The sequence below is a fragment of the Melospiza melodia genome, chromosome 2 (assembly GCF_035770615.1).
Source record: "Melospiza melodia melodia isolate bMelMel2 chromosome 2, bMelMel2.pri, whole genome shotgun sequence".
Lineage (NCBI taxonomy): Eukaryota > Metazoa > Chordata > Aves > Passeriformes > Passerellidae > Melospiza > Melospiza melodia.
In genome coordinates this window covers 67,012,549-67,028,468 of record NC_086195.1, presented here as the reverse complement: position 1 = coordinate 67,028,468, position 15,920 = coordinate 67,012,549, and the positions used below count along the sequence as shown (strand labels likewise).

Genomic DNA, 15,920 nt, shown 5'->3' with positions numbered 1-15,920 from the left:
CCCATTTTGTGAAGAAATGTTTCCTAAAATCCAATCTAAACCTGCCCTGGTGTAACTTGAGGTTGTTTCCTCTTCCTTGTTACCTGGGAGAACAGAGCAGTCCCCACCATATACTGCAGCCTTGTTTCAGGCAGTTGTAGAGAGCAATAAGGTGCCCCCTGAGCCTCCTTTTCTCCAGGCTAAGCACCCCCAGCTTGCTCAGCTGCTCCTCATCAGACATGTACTCCAGACCCTTCCTCAGCTCCACTGCCCTTCTCTGGACACACTCCAGCAGCTCAATGTCCTTCTCGTACTGAGGGGCCCAAAACTGAACAGGATTGAAGGTGTGCCTCACCAGTGCCCTGTACAGGGGGACAGTCAATTCCCTGGTCATGCTGGCCACACTATTGCTGGTACTGCCCAGGATGGCACTGTCCTTCTTGGCCATCTGATTACACTTGAATGTTTGCTGCCATCCCCTGCCTGTACTGAGATGGCAACCTGAAGGACCTCACTAGCAAATTGTCCCTCTACCATTGGTGTGCTGCCCCCAGTTTTATCTCCAGCCAGCTTTGTTTTATCCCCTTTCTCTAGTCTCAAACCTAGTTTCATACTGGGTGCGACAGTGGTAGCAATGAGGAGAGTTTGAGAAGACTTTTTGGTGGCACTCTTTTCTAGATACTTCCCATTGAAAAGCCAAGTGCCACAATCACACATCAAATGTGCATACTTCTTAAGGAGATAGAAATTTTTAAATGCTCCTGCTGCATCTATCACAACCTTCCCAAATTCAACAATAATTGCATTCCCCTGAGTTACAAGATCTGCTTAATAGCAAATAAATGTTACAAAGTAAAAATCTTGGGTTATCTATCCTACTTGTTTTTCTAGCCATTAGGAATTGTGCTTTCAGGTTCTTCTGCAGTAATCATAAGGATTAGATCGTGGGGTTTTTTTCATGAAAAGTTGTTTTCTTCAGAGCTGAGAAGATGATGCCATGAGGGAAGTAAATATGTCAAAAATGCAGGCTAAGATCCTGTATGTTGCTCTCACTCTGATAATAAAGGCTGGAAGGGAATACCTCAGGATAACTTTTCCTATCAGAAAATGCTTATTTGTCAAACTGAATTTGTTTATGGGGGAGGGTTGAGCTTGAGAGATTTCTCAGGAGAAGCATAAACAGCTATCAAAATTGTCTAAATGACAAATTCCAGAATGTCCTTAAACAAAAATGGATCTTGGATTTTCAGCTTTCTCAAGTTAAGTGTAAACTAGTGATTGAAAACCGGAAAAGAAAAATAAGGAATCAAAATCAACATGGAGTTTAATTTAGAAGTTAATTGGAAATTTTTGGTCTGAACAGATCTAGTTTTTGAACTGTTGCTTTGTGGCATATTGACAGATTTTTGTTTTCCTGCTCAAGTTAAGAAAGGACAGAATATTTTTTTCTAGCCCTGTGTTAGAACAGGTGCGCAGCTTCCCACACAGCTCTGACAGTAAAATCAAGATGTCAAAAACTGATACACTAATATTTTATATGCAGCAATTTTTTTTTTCCACAGCCTTATAAGTTCTATTTTTAGTTTTTCAAGAATACAGAGCACAAATACATTTTTCAAGTTTCTCCTCTCTCAGTGCATAGAAGAATCAGGCCATGCTATGGGATGAGTGCTGTGACATGAGGCTGCTGCACCAGCACTTTTTTGCTCAGGCTTTCAGGCACCGTGTGGACAGGACCCATGATAAGACTGTCCTTGTCATCACAACCAAATCTGCCCAGATCTGGACACAGGGAACACCTCTCTGTCCCTGCATTCCCACACTGGGACCTGTTTGTCCTTAGGGGAGCTCAGTGCCCAGGACATGGGTGACCAGCACATGCTTTGGTCCACAATGATGAGGTCTCTGAGCTTAAAGAAATTGACGGTATGTGGAGGAGAGAGCAGGAGAAGCAGGTATTTATATTTTTCAAGGCCCATTGTTAAACATGAATATTTTAGTGATTGTACACTTCATGGCACAGAGCTTTGCTGCCAGCTTCAGCAATCCTGATGGATTGAACTGACATTTCCATTACATGTGTCTGCATTAAGCACTCTTTTTCTTTGCCCTCAAATGAATTTACTGTGAAATGTGTTGGCAGGGTTACTGTAGCTGAAAAAAACCTCTGTGATGTGAAATGTACTTTTCTGTCAAAAAAGTTGTCACTGCCTCCTGGCAAATTAGTATTTTCCCCTCTGTTTTCTCAGCTCCATACCTTCCTCTCATGGTTTCAGGTTGTTTGTTTTGGTGGTTTTTTGTTCTGGGTATTCCAACACCTCTCCCAAAAAAGAACAAACTCCTGTTGCAAATGCTTTGGAAGTCAGTTTTCTAGGAAGTATTAAAAAAAACCCTGTATTGGATATTTCCAGACATGTTACATATTTTTCAACAGTTCAGCATCCATGCTCTGTATTCTTTCTAGCATTTTTGAAGTGCTTGGGAAATTATTCCTGCACCAATGCTGACCTTCACTGTTTTACTTTGTTCTCCTGACCACCTGGTCCACAATATGTACATCAAAGCTCTTCATTTGAGATAAGAAGGATTTGGAGGCAGGCTGTCTTAGCACTAGGCAACAAAATAATCAAATGAGCCTTTTCATTTCTCTCATACCCCCCTAGCCTCTCTGTTTCAAAGACACTCCAAAAACAATCTGTACATTGAGTGAACAGAAGTGTTTTTATTACAGAAATCCTCCCTCTTCCACATGGATTGTTGCAAGGGCTTTTTGGACATCTGCCCAATCGCAACATTTTGGCCTGTAGGAAAACAAGCAACAGATAGTGTGTTTGTTTGGCTCCTGATTCTCCAGTCATCTGGAACGGCGTTTTTTGCCACTTGCATCCATAATTTCTTTTCCAACCAGTTCTTCAAAACATTAATTTAGGCTCATGGGAATAAAGAAAAAATATTCAAAGATGCATATTTTATTATTTAATTTTTTTTCTGTCTTCAGATGGTTTCAACAATGCTTATTTAGCTTAGCAAAATGAAAGTCAAGCCTTTGCACTTCCAGCTTGAAGCAGAGCAATCACCAAGAAAAATTCCAGTTACATCCAGACTCTTAAGACTCCTGGGAGCTAATATTAGTTAAACTTCCCCTTCATACATTTTTTTTGCCTTGCAATTGCTATCATGTGCCAAATCCACACCATATTGCTCAGAGATTGTAGCAGGTGTGTCCTCTGGAGCTAAATGAAGGCTTATCAAATGCTCTGAAGTTAAGGGAGGGAGTGATGCTAATCCCAAGCAGATCTAGGAGTTACCTAACCTCATAATTTTTTCCTCCAGCAGATTAACTTTTGCCTGCTATTCCTAATAGCTGTGCAATCAAAAATCAAGGAAGACTTTGAAATATACTGGCAAGTAAATGCAGGAATGATGTCCCAAATGGCTGGTTTTCCATCACATTCTCTTTCGTGCTAGTGGTCCCTCTTCTGTATAAGACAATAATTTATCACTGGTAGCCACCAGTTTTCCAACCATTCATGGACTTTTTTTAAGGTGTTTGTAAAAAGTACCCAAGCAAAATACCTCTCATGCCTGTACACTTATTTTCACTATAATGTACCTTGCAGGTAGTATGAAGTCTAATTCTAAATACCGCTGTAAAAGATGATGTGACTTTACGCTGGTTTAATACTCAAACTGCAGCTTCTTATGAAAGATGCCAGGAAACTCTGGACTGAGGTGGAAATCCATGGAAAAAGCAGTGTATATGTCCAGAGCCTCTTCTGTGAGCACCAGCTAAATGCCTGAGCTGTCCATCCTGGATATCCTGGTATTCTGGTACATAGCTCTAAATTTAGTCTTCAGCCTACAGGCCCTTTGAGAGTCCTCAGGGATAGAAGTATTGGGGCTGAGGTGTTCCGAGATGACTGTAGGAGTGGATAACACCACCCACTTGGCTGGAGCATCTCAGCCTCCAGGTGTGTTGCTGTTGCTGTACTTCTGCACACCTTCAAACAGTGCTTGGTTTCTGCTGATGAAGGGCAGACATGAAGCTGGCTTTGATTTGGGCCATTTGCTCACTGCCAACGTTTCTGTTTCAGAGCTGGGAAAGCACAGGATTTGGCTCTGGATGGAGGTGGAAAGGCCAGATTTTGGCACATGGCTCATTGTAGGACCATTAAGATTTCTGCTTTTCACACAAAGCAGAAGCTCATCATTTTGTCCAGACTGCTGCAGTGCCAGCCACTGTGGCATCCTCCTGTGGGCCTTCCCCTGGGCAATCCTGCTTGAGAGATCAGATAATCTTATTTATGTTTCTCTTCCCTTGCAGATGTCAACAGTTGGCTGCTCACCTTTGGGTTCCAGCTGCACAATGTCATCCCCGGCTACCCCAAGCCAGACATGGATGCCATGGAGCCATCCTATGAGCTAATCCACACACAGATGAAAACCCAAGAATGGGACAATAGCAAGGTGATTCATGTAACTCCATACTGTATCTCATGCCCTTATCAGCAAACCACCCATTTGCAATGTTGGTTGAAAAAGTTCTACCAGCATGTTGTGAGAGGAAGAGCAAGTCAAACCCCATTCCAGTATTGAAATCTGACCAAATAATCACATATTAAGTTCCCTAATGTAATGGGGCTTTTTCCTGTGATATTTTCTGGTGGTTGCTCAGTGAAGTGGTGTGTTACTGTTTCTTTCTTCCATTGTCACATATTGCAGGCTAAATTCAAGGCCTTTGTACCCAGGATTTTTATAAGTTAAAAAAAAAGTGAATCTTGACAGAGAATTGGTTTATAAAGTTTGGGGGGTTTTCTTCTAGAAACCTATTCATTTTGGTTTAAAATATCTTAAACAAGAAGTCACACTACTTGCATAGGAAGTTCTTTTGTATTGCAGAGAGTCTTTCCAGAAAGAATTTTTTTTATTATATTAAACTTTCATTTTACCTGACCAGGTTAAATCCCATGTAACTGTGTCTTGCTTTTAAAAACAGGCTTGTTTCCCAAGGCATTTTGGTAGATGCTGGTGCAAAATTCAGTGATAAAATTGGCAAGAAAAAGGCTTTTACAGCCTAATCATTTCCCCATCTTCCTATTGGTACTTACTCAACTGAAAGACAGAGGCAGCACTGTTAAAAGTTAGAACACGGGGTCAGGATTTGAGAGCCCTAGGTTAAGTCCCAGCCCTACTGCTTATCAGTGTATGACCTTGAAAGTCACTTACCTCTCAGGATTCTCTTCCATTTCATAGCCTGATTGTATTCTGGGGAGGCTTTCATCTGTTTAGTCTGAATCCTCTTTAGTCTGAACTCCCACTTGCTGTTGCTGGTTGTTTGAACATTGCAAGAGTAGTGAGGCACCAACATGACTGGGGAGATCAGGACATGCTCTCCACATTTCTGCTAATAATATGATAACAGTAGGCAATGGAATTGATTCCATCTGCCCTCCTAGCCTCTCTACCTATGGCTTCACTGAAATCTTGATGACCTGCAGCAAGATTCTTAAGGTATGCATCTTAAACCAGGAGGTCACGTTTCCTGAACCACAAAAGGTAACAGTCAAAGGTACAAACAACTTACTGTAGATTGATAGTAGTCAAATGTCAGTCCATCATTGGTACTCAGCCTCACAGCCGTGCTGAAGACAAGTTAAAATGCACCAGCTTCAACTTCAACAAGAAATTTATTTGAAGTGTCACTTAATAATATTGGTGGAACTAAAAAAATTACCATCGCTGGGTTGATGCTTGAAAACTTTTACAGTGCAGGAACTCAGTTGTGGTTTGGAGCACAGAGACTCCCTTTTTGTTTCTTATTTCCTTGGATTAAACAATAACATGCTAATGGAAGTTATCTCTCTAATGAGAGAGACCCTCAGGATTTTTTCTCCCCTCTGCTGGGACACAGTCTCCCTGGGCAAAGCTGTACAGGAGTAGGCAAACAGGAAAGACTCACCCAGAGACTACACAGAAGACCATCTCTGTATTGTTATGTGCTGTAGATAATAACTCTCACAGAACCACCACAGAAATTATTATTATTGGTAATATTATATTATTGTTTTATCATTATTTCATTATGTGTATTGTAGTATGTAATATATATATAACTTTTTCATGTGTATTATACTATCATTATTTGACTTATTGAATAGCCAAGTAACTTGAGTGACAGCTTGAGGTGATGACTGACCCTTGTTCGTACAGGCAGATGAACTGGAAATAAAATCAAGGAGAACCCTGCCTTCTGTCCACCTATTTTAGGTGAATCTGCTTTAATGAGCAATAAGAAGAAAAGGAAATCTCCATGGCCCACACAGATTTTTAAAAGCCAGAAGTTGCAGTGAGGGCTATGCAGGGCCCTGCTCATTAAAAGAGGGCTTTATACAGCTGTCATGCTTCCAGATGAGTCCCTTTGCACTCAGATGTTGAAAATGGAATTTAACCATTGCAGGCTGTTTCATATTCTTCCCCTGTTATGACAGCCACAAAACATGAGCATTTTTATTTCAGTCTACAGTTGCAGGATCGTGCTGTGAGAGCAAGGGGTTCCTCAATGCTGTAGAGCAGGATTCCCTTGCTTTCTGTCGCACCCAGCATATTGTAGGCAGGCATATATTTGCATATTCCAAATTCATTCACATATGATGCCTGAATATATGATCCATTTTCTCCTACGCCTATCCATGCATCCAACACTGATGCTTCCATGAAGTTCTGTTCACTCCCAACCCTTCGAGGCATCAATACACACTCCCAAACACAGTCCAGTCCTCCTTGTCACTGGTTGTCTCTGTATTTATTGGTGAAGCATGTAGAAGAAAATAAAAACTTTTGAAAATTTCACATAGGAAGTGACAAAATTAAACCAAGGTAAATGAAAGCACAGGAAACATTTTCAGTTAATAAGACTGATCAAACTGTAAAATGGTATTGCAGAGCATACAGAGTAAGCTCTACATCTTTTATAATTTAAAAGTAGCCAGGACAAGGCATTGATGACTGAATGATGTACCACAACTTTCTCATCTCCATGTCTTCTGATTCCTAATTTCTCTGGGTCACTTACCTCCTTGTGATAGACAAAAGTATATTTGAGCTACTCCACTGGCATTGCTGATAAAAGTTGGCCCAGCAGATTAAGTCTGAGAAACAACTAGCAGGAGCACAATAACAACGCAACTAACACCCATAAATGGCTGCTTCATCTCTCTTCAGAGTGCATAACCAGAGGGCCCTAGCATTTCCTTCCAAAACATTTTTGGTATTCGCCTTGCCAGTCTGGAAGACAGGAGAGATAATTCTGACTTTGAGCATCCGCCACCTCAAAAACAGCCAGCATGTCATAAGCCTTGCACTAACCCCCTAAAGCTCTGAAGTGACATTTAAAATCCAATACTCCATTGTGCAGCACTTCCCCCTCCTCCTCACGACTGTGAAGCTGTCACTAAATTGTTTGTTGAACAAGTTCAGTGTTATTGGCCACTGGGGGACTCTGGGTGACCTCTGGCATATTGTGGAACTGCAGCACCTGAATCCAATTTCTCTTCTGTTTTTTTGTTGGTTTTTTTTTTTTTTTTTCTCCCCTTCCTTGTTTTGTCTAGTTGAGCTGTCAGGTAATTGTTGGAGCCAGAACAACTCTGTTTCCAGGGAGTGGTGTTTTGGAGTCAGCACTTGTATCATTATCTACATCCTGTTATAACTACCATTCTCTCCATCCCATGGGCACTGTCTCCAGGAAGGGTCCTGTTTTCTGCAGTGCCTGTTACAGGCTTTGCTGGAGAAGTAGTTTTTGGCATCCCCTCTGGAGCAGCATTTTAAAGGCAAGGGCTGCTCTGGGATGCTCAGCCAGGACGTGAGCTATAAGGCTGTGCTTTCTGGCAGAGCTTCTTCCAAGGACAGTCTGTTTCAGGGACTGGCTCTGCCAGTGTTCGTCATTCAGGGAAGGTATCCTGACATTGCAGTTGCTTTGGCCTGGGCTTGGACTGCCACACTGTCTGCATGTCTGTCCATCAGCTCCCAGTTATGTTTTACAAATGCAGTGGTCAGTTTTCAAAGAATCCAATGCAGGGAAAAGAGTTGAAGTCTCAAAAACATTAAGCTCTTGGGGCTTTATGAAAATAGATGAGAAATCTATAAAGTGATGAGCAAGAGGAAGAGGCAAATCCTCTTACTTCTCCGCACTTGAAATCTGCTTAATGAACTCAACCTCGTTATCCCCATACAGTCATATGCAGTGATGGGGTGGAGGAGAGACCTGCCCTCTAAGCCCGAGTTAGTGCTCCTGTTTGGCTCATTCCCAGCCAGCCAGCATCCAGAGCACTGGCCTTGATGGCCCACAGCTCACCTCTGCTGCCCCACATGTCACCTCTTGGACAAACCAAGAGCCCGCAGTGCAGCCATGCTGGTGGGCACATCCAAACAGAGACTTGTCTCCAGGTTATGGCCACATGGAATATAGGGAGGAGCTGATGGCTGAACAATGGCTTTGTTAACAGAGAGCTACAGGGTAAATAAAAAGAGGGCTTATAAAAAAGAGGGAGAGCAACTTTTTGCACTGGCAAATAGGGATAGGTCAAAGGGGAACAGTTTTTAATTAAAACAGTAGAGGTATAGATTAGATGTTAGGAAGAAATTCTGTACTCAGAGAGCAGTGAGGCACTGGCACAGGTTGCCCAGACAAGATGTGGATACCCCATCCCTGATATTGTTCAAGGCCAGGTTGGATGGGGCTTTGGGCAGCCTGGTCTAGTGGGAGCATCCTGGTGGGAGGGTTAGAAGAAGATCATCTTTTAGGTCCCTTACAGACCAAGCCTTTCTGTGATTCTGTGATAGATAGGAAGGAGTTAAAAATGAAACATATATCAGAGAAATCATAACTTCCAAACCTATTGGAAAAAGTGGCTTTCTGCATTGTAAGCCATATGGTGGTAAGAGAAACACCTATCTGTCTATAATGGCACAAGGATAGAAAGAAACTTGGAAACATGTTCACGTATTTCACATCTTGGATCCTTGATGGGAAATTAAAGCTTTCAGTCTCACACTGGAAGGCGGTATTTAAAAACAACAGATGATAGGATCTGGCGATGGTATTTCAAATCCTCAAGAGGTGCTGGCAAAATGCAAGAGGCTATTCAGAGATCCTGGTAATGTGCTGCTCTCCTGAGCTTTGTGCAGCAGAGAACAAATGATGAAGGTCGTTCTCTTCTCTCCAAAGGGTTGTTACTAGATAAAGTGAAATGTCACCTAAGGACATCTGATTTAAAAATACTGTGAGAAAAAAACAAATCCAGCATATTTGTCACTCACATCGAGCAACAAATATTGAAATAAAATAGTGATAAATTCCCTTCTTTCTTCTGTAAAACCGGTTTATAGATGCCTTGGTTTACAGTTGCTAAAAGCAGTAGCAATTTTTAGAGAATAGCACATGCCACTGCAGCTTTGGATGGAAATTTTTTGTTTCTTTTCCTTGCCAGTTCATTGAAATGAGTTCTAAGATTGAACAGAAATGGTAATTTCAAAGTCAGGGATACATTGCTTCTTTGAACTACGTACAATCTGTTTGCCTCCACCCTCTTTATATTCACAGCACAGCATACACGCTGGCTGTGCTCTGGTTTGCTTGAATTTGTTGGTTGGGGGTTTTTTTCTGTTGGATGTGTTTGCTTTTCCTTTTAACAGAATGCTGTTCCCAAATACATTCTTTTATCAAAGAAATGCATTCAAAAAGTCATTTCAAAGTCATCCTGGGCTTGTTTTCAAGGTAACAGAGATGCATTTGGTTATTGAAATTGTTGATAGCTAATAGTTAAGTTTGAGCAACCTGGTGTAGTGGAAGTTGCCCCTGCCTGTGGCAGGAGGTTTGGAACTAGATGGTCTTTAAGGTTCCTTCCAGCCCAAACCAGTCTGTGATTTTAAGTGATGGTGAATGTTCAGCATTACAGCTTTGCACATCTCGTTTCCTACTTCCTTATGTGAAAAAACAGTGGGGAGAGCCCAGAAGTAACCAGTCCTCAATAGAAAACCCTTTTTTGATTGTGCTCTTGTTCTTGATTAAGACACCTGAAGGTAGGTCTCTGCCTGTGAATTTTGATATTATGGTGGTGTCCAGATCCACTGGTTTGTTGGGGCAACCTAATTTGGAGACATCAATAAAGGATCTTTACCTAATAATTTGCTCATAATTGAGAACATACTGGAGTTCCTGCAGCTCATCAAGAATAAGGTGATGAAGACAAAATTGAAGGGGAACAGGGGCAATTTCTGATGGGAATTATTCATCCATGCCCAGTACTGCCTGACCTCCCCGAGCTCCCTTCTCCAAGGTGATAATCAGTAGATGGTGCAATTAATTCCAGGGACTCTTTATCACTCCCCTGCTGGTAAACAAGGTGATGTATATGTATATGGTGATACATAAGTGATCACAGGACATAGCAGTGTAGCCAGAAGACCTGATTTACATCCTTGAGTGAGCAGTGATTTGGTATGAGCGCTGAGAGATGCCTTTTCCCATCACTGATAAATGTTGCTGAGGCAAGTTGGAAAGGCAGCATGACATACAAAGTGGCTAAGGGACCACCTAGAGTCAACCCATATGAGATACACCTGAGAAGAACTCTCCATTTCAACTTCTTTGAAGAGGAAGTAGCTAATTACCAAGGCTATGCAGTGTGCACTTGTTTAGAACAGCAAGTGTTTTATGAAGCCTAGAAGACTAATTGTTCCATGTCCATCATCACTGACATCTACATTAATTACGTCCATTTTTTGCATAATTAGAGCACTTGTGCAATTGGCAGAGAAGCTGGGCTCGGCTCCCTACCAGTCTGTTAATTATATTGCTCTCTAGGGGACGTGTGAGATGCCCCACAGGCAGGATGGAGAAAACCAGAAAGAGCTCCTTTTTCATAGGAAACTGGTTCCTGCTCCACCTGCTATGCTGTCAATCAAAAAGGGAAATGGACAAGGTACACCAGCCTGCTCAGCACATTGAACAAAAGTAATTTCTGGGAATTTTAATGTTTTACAACCTAAAATGTGCTTTTGAAGTTGTATTCCTCTATTCCCTTATAGTTTTCCCTTTTAACAGTCAAAACTGCTCATAACTTCTTAGTAAGTGGCAATGTGGCAATGTTCAATCCCTTTTTTTTTTTTTTTTTAATACTTTATGACTCTTCCCTGGAAATGGCTGCTGGAATTTATAAAGTTAGAAAGTTTTTAAGAAATGGTTAAAAAAAAAGTATAGGCCTCAGAGTGATTTTATGCCTTAGAATGCCGCCAGAAGGGTTTCAGCAGGTATATTTTTACCCCAATTAGCTTCAGCAGTGGCATTGAGACAATTAGATCGAGTTGGATGCTGGCTGAGCAAACAAGCTAATGCCACATCCTCTGCAATCAGTGATATGTTAACCAATGTTGATAGTATTAGACATGCTACTCTTCAAAACAGAGCAGCCATTGATTTTCTTTTACTAGCACAAAAGCATAGTTGCAAAGAATTTGAAAGATTGTGTTGTATGAATTTGTCTGATCATTCTGAATCCATTCACAAAAGCATTCAAAAATTGAAGAATCTGACAGCCCAAATTAAAGAAGATAGAAGTTCCTAGCTAAATTATTTGTTTCAAAATTAGAGTTTTGCACCTTAGCTAAAGCAACTTTGCAAGATAAGTCTTTACGTATTAAGTGTTCTAATACTAATATTGATAGTAGTACCTTGTATACTTTGTTGTGTTTAGCGAATGATGAACAAGTCCGAGAAGTTTTTGTCATACAAGCAAGAGAGTTAAGAAGTAGAAGTACAGAGAGTGTTCGAAATCTCACGAAAGCAGTAGACGAAAGTATAAACATGAACGAAAGTTTTGAATTAAGACCTTAGAATCGACCAGAGTTTTTCGAACAATACCTTGTGACTGTTGCCAAACGTGATTCATATCTCTTTCAAAGATTGAGCCTTCACAGCATTAAGTTGCTGTGCCATAATATAGCAATGCTTCAGTTTAGTGCAAATAAGTCTCCAACAGATAATAAGCAGAAATTTTGCAATAGAGCTATGAAACGCAAGTAGCAAGCGACAAGAAAATAAAAGCTTCTAAGTCAAACAGAGAGGGGGAAATGCTGGAATCCATAAAGTTAGAAAGTTTTTAAGAAATGGTTAAAAAGAAAGTATAGGCCTCAGGTTGAAGTTTTGTTAGCATTGCAGATACAGCAGAAAAGTTTCCCAAGCAAGCAGAAAGTTTCCCAAGCAGTAGAGCATACGGGACAAATAACAATAGGCCTCTGTAGAATTGGCTTTGAGATGGCAACAAAGTTATTTATTGTATATCTTTAGAAGGTTAGCATGAATAGAGCTCTGTTCTTTGTCTCTTATGAACCAGTCTTTGTTTTAACTACCATTACGTGTGTTTTATGAGATTGGATAGAATGCTTGTCAATATGTGTTGTTCTATGTATGATTGGCTGAAATCTAGACTGAGATAGTTTTATGTCATTCTGTATCACCCCACCTTCTCTGGGCATTCTCTGTGGATCAGCGAGCTGTTAACATCATGTCTCCATTGTATGTCTTGAGACTGATGTGCTGGAAATAAAAGCAAAAAGCTCTTCACTGGTCTAGTTTTGTCCAGTGTTGTCCATATTTGGACGTAACTGCCACAGCAAGTGGATTCCTTTTTTAAAATGTGGGTTCCTGACACAATTGGACCTCTATCTACCCTTTGACCCCATAATGGCCACCATGGAAATTAGGTTTTATTTCACTTCCCTTGTTATATTACAAGTCTTGTGTGAGAAGTCCACACTGAAATGCCTGCATCATCTGAATTGTCTTCTTGCACCCAGGATGTGAATCTCTAGTTCATGGACAGTTTAGGGCAATATCCTTCATGGGTGTTTAATTTCCTCGAAATAATTGGAATGGAGTAAACTTTGTAGCCTATTTTTAATCCTGTGTGTCATTACATTATTGAACTGAGCCGTTGGCAGTGCCAGGAGAGTTTTGTCATAGAATCCTCTTGCTTTTGTGAAATTTGAGCAAATAATTGTTCGTGAAGAGGAGTCTGTAAGTCAGCACTGCCATGAATTGATTGGGAGCATTTCCAGAACATTCTGCAGTAATGATGAGCTGCTGACTCACTGTGTGCTTGCTCCATTATACCCTAACAGCAAAAGTGCCTTTGTATTGCACTGGACTGCAAATGATCTGGGCTGTTGTCTCTCAATTTTTGCTTCAAAATAAGCTAAAACTTGAGCATCAGGTGTGGTTGGCTTTAACTCAGGGAGCCTGGCAAATTGTAGGGGGTTTCCAGGAAATAAGTTTTGGATATAATGCCTTCCTTGAGTCTTGAACAACCTGCTTTAGGCAGGCTGAAATGGAATATCAAGAGGTTATGGCCACTCTGAGGGTCATACAGGTCATGCGGGGCAAGGAGCACAAGGAGTTACAATGTGGAGTTAAAATAGAAGAAACTTTTAGAAATACTTCCACGTTTCACAGAAAAGCTGAAAGCATTTGGTAAAGCATCATGGCCACAAGACAAATTGTTTCGTATATGCAGAAGAACACTGAAACACAACCTAATTATGCATCCAAACTCAACGCCCACACCACTGAGGCAAAAAAATAATTTTCTACCTTTACATCCTTCAGTCTATGAGATTAAATACAGTTCAGGTTTCAGAAACAATGAGCATTAGGAGGGGACAACATTTCTCTCCCATGAAAGGGAATTAAAATTTCGAAAAAATGTGATAAGGGGGAAAAAATAATGGAGCTCTTCATTACATGTCTCTAGTATGTTCTCCTGCTCTCCAGCATCCTAATAATGCTTTTGGGTCATCAGATTTCTCTTTCTAATATGTCGTTCTCTTCTTTCTCTCCCTGCTCAGTCCATTTTGGGGGTCCAGTGTGAAGTGCAGAAGCAGCTGAAGGCTTTTGTCACCCTGGAGCGCTTTGAACAGATCTACAGCTCCAGCATCGCTGGATGCCGGCACGTCAAGAAGAACAAGAACTTTGCTTCTGGAGGCTCCATCTTTGGCAAGGGCGTCAAGTTCGCCATGAAAGATGGGCGCGTGGCCACGGACATCATCAGCGTGGCCAATGAGGATGGACGGAGGATCGCAGCCATCCTGAACAATGCCCACTACCTGGAGAACTTGCACTTCACCATCGACGGGGTGGACACACACTATTTCATCAAGCAGGGGCCGTCGGAGGGCGATCTGTCCATCCTGGGCCTCAGCGGCGGGCGGAGGACCCTGGAGAACGGCGTGAATGTGACAGTGTCCCAGATCAACACAGTGCTGAGTGGGAGGACTAGACGCTACACGGACATCCAGCTCCAGTACGGTGCACTGTGTCTAAACACGCGCTACGGGACCACCTTGGACGAGGAGAAGGCACGCGTCCTGGAGCTGGCCCGACAGCGCGCCGTCACCCAAGCTTGGTCCCGGGAACAGCAGAGACTGCGGGATGGGGAGGAGGGTATTCGCTCGTGGACAGAAGGGGAGAAGCAACAAGTGCTAAACACGGGCCGGGTACAGGGCTACGATGGCTATTTTGTGATCTCAGTGGAGCAGTACCCTGAACTCTCAGACAGCGCCAACAACATCCACTTCATGAGACAGAGCGAAATGGGCAGAAGGTGACAGAGAGGGTCAATGCGGTGACTTCTTGCCAAAGACAGCTACTCTTTTGTGGCCACTTACCTGACTGTGTTGTACTCAATCCTTTTTCTAAACTGAACAAGGTGGGGTGGGAGGAAAATAGAAAGAGAAGGAATAATACGGTTGCACTGTAACTCATGCAACATACTTTTTTCCCGCTTTAATTTGGCCTTCATGCGTTTTTTGCAATGAACAGAAGGTATATTTTGCCGTAGTGTGATCACAGTGAAATTTACTGTCTCTTGTCCTTTTTTCTGTTTGTTTGTTTTGGGTTTTTTTGTTTCTTTTCCCCCTCTTTGTGAGGAATTTGAAGTGGGGAGTCGTCAACGTAAGTCCTTAGGTGTAAGTGCGAAATGGGTGTCTGTGCTAACTTGTGTCATCCTAACCCTTTCTGATTTGGGGCAGGGACATAGCCTTCCACCTGGAGCAGGGGGAGCCCATGGCATGCCAGAGAGCTCTTCCCAGAAAGAAAGGAGATGGAAGACAACGCTGAGTCTGATACTCTGAAAGTGACCGTCCAAATCATGTGCCTCAAAAGGGACCTTACAAGTAGTTTTCACGTTTCACTTGGGACATAAAGTGTTTCTTTGGGGGCTCCTGCTGAGCAGAAGTAGATTATAGAGGCAAAGGAACTGATTATATTACCTTGCAAGATGATTCTCTTCCTTCCTGAACTGGAATAAAAAAAGAGAAAAAATTGGTCTTTTTTCATTATGAGAGTAGATACTTTTTGGGGTTTTTTTGTGTGTGCGCAAATCCTGGTTTTAGTTAAATAACCTAGCAAAAGCCAAGAAAAGGGACTCCTGCTCTATTGAAAAAAGCTAAAATAAATCCTCTCTCATACGTAGAGCTGTTCTATAGGTGGATTTAATGCACCCATGTTGTACATTTGCTAATGGCATAACTTCATTAAATGTATAGTGTTTCAGTACATGAGGCTACGTGTTTAACAGTCCACTGTGCTGTATCTGATAAAACCAGTTAATTTCTAGGAAGCTGATTTGAATTTAAAAGTAGTTATAGTATCCCAGTGACATACCACTGAAAATTAGAGCCAAACCCTGCTTTTCCTGATTCTGGAGCTTGTATTTATTGGCTGGGAAATGCAGTTTGGAGTAGCATGCTGGCAAGTCGTTTATGACTATGGCAGATAAATGTCTCCTGGGGACTTTGGCAGCAGGGATTTTAAAATGTTTAATAAGTAGCAACAGCTTGTGCGTGGTGGGACAAGAAGGAGAATATGAAATCAACCCTCTCACTGTTTC

At 41.7% G+C, this 15,920-nt stretch overlaps 1 protein-coding gene across 10 annotated transcripts in view; it reads left to right on the top strand.

Annotated features, from left to right (window-relative positions):
- TENM4 (teneurin transmembrane protein 4) overlaps window positions 1-15,586 on the top strand; it is a 589,980-nt gene extending 574,394 nt beyond the window's left edge. For all 10 annotated transcript variants that reach the window (XM_063148730.1, XM_063148734.1, XM_063148732.1 and 7 more), the window contains 2 exons: window positions 4,304-4,446; window positions 13,879-15,586. In XM_063148730.1, coding sequence (XP_063004800.1) covers window positions 4,304-4,446; window positions 13,879-14,637 — 902 coding nt within the window. In that variant the 3' untranslated portion in view covers window positions 14,638-15,586. The remainder of the gene's footprint in view (window positions 1-4,303; window positions 4,447-13,878) is intronic.
- The last annotated feature ends 334 nt before the right edge of the window (window positions 15,587-15,920 follow it).